General features: G+C 29.8%; 1 protein-coding gene across 1 annotated transcript; it reads left to right on the plus strand.

The window, feature by feature from the left end:
- The first annotated feature begins 1,215 nt into the window (after positions 1 to 1,215).
- On the plus strand, positions 1,216 to 3,446 carry LOC137812867 (probable protein ABIL5). Its single transcript, XM_068615101.1, has 8 exons — positions 1,216 to 1,374; positions 1,463 to 1,545; positions 2,262 to 2,409; positions 2,538 to 2,637; positions 2,722 to 2,761; positions 2,835 to 2,989; positions 3,092 to 3,156; positions 3,249 to 3,446. Exons 1-8 carry the CDS (start codon positions 1,300 to 1,302, stop codon positions 3,333 to 3,335), a joined length of 753 nt encoding a protein of 250 aa, XP_068471202.1. The 5' UTR covers positions 1,216 to 1,299; the 3' UTR covers positions 3,336 to 3,446.
- The last annotated feature ends 4,924 nt before the right edge of the window (positions 3,447 to 8,370 follow it).

An 8,370-nucleotide genomic window follows, 5' to 3' on the forward strand; every position in this document is an offset into this window, starting at 1 on the left:
CCAAGGATCTTGAGAGAATATTGTAGTTTATATTTTGTTAACAGTTTCCAAGTTTCCATCTTTCCAGAATTCTTGTATTTTGCAGAAGATTTGCTTCCATTTATGTTTCTGAGATATTGTAGATTTTATTTTCTCTTTCTTCTCCTCAAAATTTGTTTTCTGTTTTGGTTCAAGAAGCAACTTGGACTTTTGCATATTTGCACATTCACAAAGGTAGATGCTTCCTCCGGATAATTTACTCTAAAAACACAAAATTAACAATAATAATAGTTAAGGCCCAAATAAACTCAATTATAAGAATATTAATTAAAACAATGGATTTATTTATTATTATAGTCCAATAATCTATGAATAAGGCTAATGAGTGTGAATAAATATATGTGTGTTGGAGATCCCACGTCGACTAGAGATTAGAGTCTTTCATTGTATATAAGTAGGTGCAAACCTCAACCTTATGAGCCGATTTTATGGGGTTGAGTTAAGCTTAAAGTCCACTTTGTAATATGGTATCATACCCTATATGTGTGTTGGAGATCCCACATCGACTAGAGATTAGAGTCTTTCAATATTGTATATAAGTGGGTGCAAACCTCAACCCTATGAACCGGTTTCATGGGGTTGAGTTAGGCTAATAAGATTTTGTATCTAAAAGGTTGCTGATATATATCCCTATTCGTCACAGTGTGTGAGGTGAAAGGCATTAACTATGCATAAACAATTATGATTATTTTAATTAAAAGTTCAAATGATATATATCCTACACATACATACATACATGTCACACATGAAACACCGCATGTTCTAAGCTGTTTAAGCCTCCAACCCAATAACCCTCCAACAAGTCATGTGCCTTTCAAAATATATATTATAAATATTATTAGCAACGACATATATCATATAAAGTGACTTGTTCTTATCAGAAAATTCAAGACGACAATTATAAGCTACTGTTTGTTGCATGATTGTCAATTTTTAAAGAAATGATGTGCTAGTAGGGTCTGTAATTGCATTTTACTGTGAGTCATTACTTTGAGGTTTTAATTAACTAGATGCCCATCAGGGTAAGAAACAGAATATCACGGGACTGAAACTGTTTATTTGTCATCATGCTCTATAATTGTGTGCTGACTGGTCATGGGCTACAGAATCTGTTTTTTAGGAGCCTTGTTTGTTTCACCATATCACAAGCCTCCAAAAGCCACATTACATAAATCCTCTTATAATTATTTGATGAGCCTCATTCAGAAAAGTGAGCATTATATTAGATCTTAAGTTTACAAGCATTAAGCCTGTAGCAATATGACGGAGTTGAATGTCAAGTCTATAGATGAAGCTGAGGTTGAAGAAACCATTCGCTTTGACAAGTCTCTTCAGGTTCACATCTAGACTCAACAATGGTGTATGTGTTAGTTTTATTTTTAAGTTCAATCTTTTGTTCATGCATATGGTGGTTGCATTGCAGGAGCTGAGGGAACTAAGGTCTCAACTATACAAAGCTGCAGAATACTGTGAAACAACTTTCTCTAAAAGTGAAGAGAATAATGAGTGAGTGCTCTAAACTCACCATGCTCTTACTCCTGCGCTATTGTGAACTTTACTTATTTGTATTTGGCTTAAGCCTCAAGTTAGCTTTCATTTTTGCCAGTTTGATTCCTTCACCTTCTTAGTCATTAACACGTGGCAAGACCTTATGGTGAGCCATTACTTTTCATTAACATCTTAAACTATTGTTACACAGGGTTCTTTTTTAACACCCCAACATCTGTATTGTGGCCTGTGAAGGGGTTTTCTCCTTTTGTCTCCCTGAGGTGCAGAGCCATATCAGTGAAAAATGGGCCTTAACATCCAGTTTTCATAGTTGTTTGTATGTCTAAATGGAATTCAGATGTGTTTCAAAGAGTATAAACTTATGATGTATATAAATTTGGAGTGACGTGTTAAAAGAAAAGGCTCAAAATATCATATACGAGACTGAAATAGTGTGTGCATAACTATAAATGCAAATTAATTACAATCCTCACTTCTGATTTTGTAAGAGTGAATTGAGTTCAAATAAAAATGTTAAGAAATATTGTCCATAGAGTATTTCAATAATTGTGATTGGTTGGGGTGTTTTAGTTGCTGTTTTAAGAGGTTACGTATTAAAAACAATTTAGTAGTTCCTGTTGTGTTGCTTGTGTTTTCTAATTTATATTAAATTTAGTTTGTTTAGTTGGTGGATATGTTGACGTGTGACAAATTGGTATTGGAAAATGTTGCAGTGTGGTGGACGACACAAAAGAGTACATCTGCAGAAGCATGGTCACTGTTATTGACCATCTTGGAAACGTCTCTTCCAATCTCAATGGTCTTATTTCTCACACTAATGCATTTTCCGAAGCTGGGTTGCGAATCCAATGCCTTCAACAAGTTAGAGTTGCTTCACACAAATTAATCCCAAAAGGGCTTCAAATAAATGCTTTGTTTAAAAATATCATCACATATAAACTTCTTCTGAACTAAATATCTAACCAAGTGTAATATTTGTTTCTTGATAGAGACTTCTCTTGTGTCAGCAATATGCTCATAAATTGGCCCTCTCAAAAATGCAATGGAATGAGAATTCACTTAGATTTCATTCGCGTTATTTATCACCATGTAAAACGAATATTTCCTTCATTCCAAATCAATCACATTGTTGTACCTTGACTCATTTTTTCCATTTGTTTTTCTGATCTGCAGCACCTCCCCTTTTGAGATCAAGCAGTAAAAGTGTAACAAGGTACTTCTCCATTACTAGTCAACTTGAAACTGAAACATATCTGAATCTGACCTTTTTCATTAATCTAATGAAGAGATTCCAAAAATGAGGCTCCTTTAAAGTTAGAAGATAAACATTTACCAGAGACATTCGAGGATTTGCCACTCTTTATGTACACCCATAAGCCTCCAGTTCAGAATTTGATGCCAACCACAGCCACACTTAATAGCCACAATAATTTGGCCACGGGTAGGTACTTGGTAGCATAGTACTAAAATAATGTTATCTAGTAATTTTGGGGTTTCATCTCTAACATTTGACTCTTTGATATTTTCCTGCTTTAAACAATAGTGGCACCAATTAAGGATGATTTGTCTTCCTTTTCAAAAGTTCCAAATCCTAAATTCCATTTCCAAGTAAGTGTGTCCTCCATACTCTACCTTGCAACAATTAATTGGGTCCTTAAAGTCCTAAGGTTTTTTATCTGTGCATGTTTTTGCATGTGCAGAGTACACAGAAGGTTGGACGCCACAGAAGATCCTTGTATGGTAGTGACATCTTATGGCTCTTGAGGCGTTCAAAACGAGTCCAGTGAAAAACCAAGAACCTATTCATGTACAAATCTCCCTTTTGTTAATGTTTGGAAGTTTGATGAAAGTTTTTTTTTTCAAAATATATTTGGGTATGAAAGGTCATCTTATATCAAGATTTAGATGTGGGACATCTGACACTATATAAATGCTCATTTAACTCAATTTGCGAAATGAAAATGCTTGGGATACCAACTACCAAAAAACTGGTCCCAAATGCAACCAAAATGGAAACTAGATGTAAATAAAGTGAGTAATGATCTTAGATCAGAAGGAGTGTGATATATCATAATTTTACTTACTTGTTTGAAGAATCTGGAAGCATGGCACTAATGAGACTACCTAAGTGTTTGACTCACATAAGGTACAAGTTATCTAAAGCACAATAACACCAAAGGTTGAAAATCTCATATCTACATTATATTATTACACAAGTGGAATATTATTTGTGTCAGGGAATTAAGTGCTCAAAGAATTAAAGTAGTAAGCATCCAATGTCACTTATTTTTTGGAGAAATTTACAAAAATAGTGCAGTTGTATTTAAAATTTGCAGAAATTGACAGATTTTTAAAAAATTACAAGTATAGGTAAGTTGTGCTTAAAAACACTACTACAAAATGAAGAATTCGTGGGCCAAAGCATGAGTTTGGTTTGGAAAAGTTTTTTCTATCTTCCGCTTAAGTCATGGATGAAGTACAACTTCATCACATTTTTTTTCCACACTAAAGTAGTGTCACTAAGCACAACTTCACGATGTTTTAATATTTTTTATATTTATTTTGTTGAAGTCGTGCCAGTAAATATATTTTTCAATTTTTCTTTATAAAAATGTGTTTGGTCACTTGGTATATCACTTAAGTATAGAATTTTAAAAAGAAAGCCATGAGTGATTGTCCCACTTTGTAGGAAATTCTTTTTAAATTTTATTAATTTGAATGTTTTTAAAAAATAGTTTAATATAATGTTGAAAATTTTAGTTAATTTAATTAAATAATCAAACTTCTATAACTAAATTCGTCTCCAAATTACCTGTAAAAATAACTACTTAGTTTGTTACCATCCTTTAGTGATAAAAGGAAATACAATAAAATTGTTTTTGTTGAACAATGCATTTTGAGAATTGTCTAACAAATGCAATAGACCTCGTAATAGGTCAACCTATCCAATCACATATTTTAACACTAATCGAAAGCCTATTGATGTTAGATACATCGAGTAATAAAGTTAATCTAATGTATTTTTTTGTTATTGACAAATCTTAATTATGTGTCAAATTACATTTAGAGATAAATTATTTTACCATGTTTGTATTCTAAAGTATGGAGTTGACTTCAACTAAGAAAATATTTGAGGTTACATGTTACTTTTGCAATCATAGGCTTGGGATTGCATTGCTGAAAATACTATTGCAAGTCTTGGTTTTCCATTGGTGAAAATATTATTTTTATGCCTTAAACAATATACTTTAAAGTTTAAATTACATTTTGACTTTTTTGTTTTGTTTTTATAAACTAATTATTATTTATTATAGGTGGTCTTGTCCAACACAAAGGACAATCACACCTACATATGCGTCCCACCTATTATGTAGCACATTTGACCACTTATAGCCAAAAGAGGTTATTAATCAAATCATAATTATATTTTTCTCCAAATAAGTCTTTTATGACACTTGTTGTAACAACAAGTTTGTTGCAACTTTTTGTGGACATCTTATCGTACAAATATCATCATACATTTTATCAATATTGACATCTTTGATATGAGTCGGACAATTATTCCCCTTATATGTTTTGTCAAAGTAGAGTTTCATCAAGTTGACCGGATTATAAGATAGTTTGGACTTTGATAATGTATTCCTACCAACTTGTTAAACATATATCAGGTCCATAAAGAAGACATGAGAGGAAAAATAAATAAATATTGACCACAATCACCAAAAGTGGATAACAATGTAAAATGATTGACATAACTATCTAATTGAAGGAAATGAGTTCCACAAAAATGGTCATTTGCATTCTGTTGCACCATATATGCAATGGTACCTTCAACATACTAACACATGTCACCTCAATAAACATCAATATCAAATGAAAATGTAAGTTCACTTTCTAATACATTTGATAATATAGTTTTTATTCATACTCAATTAATCATTACTTTTCTAAGTGTATGACATATCTTAGGAGCCTTAACAACCTCAATCATACTATCAACATATTGAATCTTTTTCTAATGCTCACCAACTTCAACCATAGTATGTTGGTCAATCTAATTTTCAACCACCTCCAATGTTCGTATACATGAATAATCATCACATCATGCATGTTCAACCTTCATATCAACAAGTTGTTTACACATATAACATCTTTTCATCTCAACCAAATATTTCTTTAGACCCGTCAAATAATATCTTTGTCACTTCTACACCAATACCGCACTCTACATACAATCCAATGTCATTTATGAATTGTTCACAAAAGTATGATAATGCTAGTGAGGAGGATGGAGAGGAACATGATGGTGATAATAATATTCAACAACAAATTCACACGAGTTACACAACCATCTCACTTATCTATGGAACATGAAACACATCCAAGGTCTAGAAGACAAATGTAAGTTTGTGACACTGATTCTTAGAGCTAAATATTCTTTTGTTATTATAATTTAAAATTTATTTTATTACAACTGAAACATGTATTTTAGTGTTATTATTATTAATTTCCCAATTTGCATTCAATTAACATAAATATTTTGAAATTGTCTTTTCCAAAAGTACTTACTTATTCCAGTCATCAATTTGCATAAATTTCTGTATTTTTTATTTTTTTTTGTGGTTCAGTCTTTTCTTCCCTCCACGTCACTGGTATTGTTTGCGAGTATGAATTGAATTGAAATTAATCAGAGTCCTACCCTTTTATCACACTCCTTTATACCAATTCTTAAAATGTTATTAAAATAAAACGCAAATTTGTTCATATACGAATAACAATTTTATTTATATTTATTGAGCTCATTTAAAGAATTCATTAACTTCCTTTTGTACAAACTGTAATAACAAAATACAAGTATCAATTATTATCATACTGATACTTAAAACATAGGACTTCAGCCGTCAAATGTAACATGAACTATATTATACTTCATTTCATTCTATATAATACACGCTTTTAAGAGTAATTTGTTCCTTTTTATTTGTATTTTGAATTTTTTAAAATAATATAACTTTTTTCACTTTTAATATATATTGAAAATCATATTAATATTTAATTTGAATAAAAGAACATTAAACACTAATATATAAAAACAGAGTGTTACTATGCAAAGTGATTATGCAACTATCAGCATTATAAAATCCCTGTTAGGAAGTAATTTTTCTACAAAAACTGAATGTATGAATAAAAATAATAAAATCAGAATTATAAAAATATTACTTTAATTATTTTAAATTGAGCGTATATAAAAGAATGGTAGTTATGAAAAAGTAGAAAGAGAAAACCTGAATTGTTTTTGTGAATGATAAATATAGGTGGGATTAAGTGCCTTTAAGTTGAAACTAATTGAATACCGAATTTTTTGATGATCAAAAACAACAATTCTTATTAACATTTTTAAACAAATAACTACCACTTTTTTTCAACTTATTTTCTAAAATAAATTTAAGACACAAGCATTGAGTGAAAATAGTGTGGACAATAAAGAAATAGAAGGAGGAAATCATTAAAAAGCTGATTTCTTAGTTAGTTTTACTCTATTCTTTTATATATTTTCATTTTTTATATTTTATTTTTTCTCTGATTTATTAATCTCTTTGACAAGAAAAAGAAAAAGTGGAAAGAATAAAAATACGTAATTAAAAGATAGAAAAAGTTTTAAAAATAGAGTAAAAACATGCACGTTTGATTTTAAAATTAGTAAAATTAAAATTAAATAATACTGTAATAATATATATATATATAATTTTTTATTAATTTCCGAAGAAGTATTGGTTTTATTTTGTATTTACAATAATATTTCATAAAAAAAATTATGACAGTTGGTGAAGACTTTTTTATACAAACCAAGAAAAACGTATAATTTTAAATGAATTAGTTATTACATATCTTCCAGTTTTCTCATTTTAATCTATTATTATGAATAATTGTTTTTTCCGATGCTATAAAAATTAATTGTGTTCACTCTTTATATTAATTAAATTAAGAATATCACTATAACAAAATTAAGTTATTTTGAAATTTTAAAAGTAACAAATAAAAATAATAATATTTTATTAAATAACTGGATTTTAGAAAGAAACGGACTCAACTCAAGATAATTCTTAGTTGAAATATATATTAAATGAACACTCTATTAAAGTACTATATCAACCAATGCAACTGTTATCGTTTTATGGAAAAAAATTAAAATCATTATTAATTATATTGAAATAAATATTAATTATATAAACTTTAATATTCAATTAGCGTTAGTTTTGCAAAAAAAAAAAAGGTGTAGACCATTGTTTATTTCTTAACTCTTTCATTTCCACAAAATCAAACAACCTAAGCTTTTCATTTGTTTTTTTCTCTCTGTCCGTTTGTTTCTTCTTCTTTTAGCTGACTCCTAAATCAAACATTTTTATGTTTCTTTTCATCTTTTTTCTCAGTTGTTTTTACACTAATTGAAGTTGAGTTGGGTGAAGCCTTTGGTGATGGTAGGAAGTAACAATCATTTACCTATATGATATCATTGATTAGCCAATTAGCCAGAATTGAATGACAGTTTAAGTGAGGAAATGTGATGTCAGTGTTGAATCTCCACACCCCACATGAAAAGTTAACACGTCCTTTTTATGGTCATTCATTGTAGAAGTCTTTTTATAGAAAAGAAAAAGGGAAATAGTACTATTGTTTTGAACTGATTTTTTTGGCTTCACCAACTGCAGTGCAGTGCCAGTCAGTTCAACATGTCTACGACCAAAACCATTATCTCTCATTTATTGCATTCATAATCTTTAATTGATCCCAATAAATAAACCAAGTAAGCAACTTTACTTT

This window comes from Phaseolus vulgaris, chromosome 2, assembly GCF_000499845.2.
Source record: "Phaseolus vulgaris cultivar G19833 chromosome 2, P. vulgaris v2.0, whole genome shotgun sequence".
NCBI lineage: Eukaryota > Viridiplantae > Streptophyta > Magnoliopsida > Fabales > Fabaceae > Phaseolus > Phaseolus vulgaris.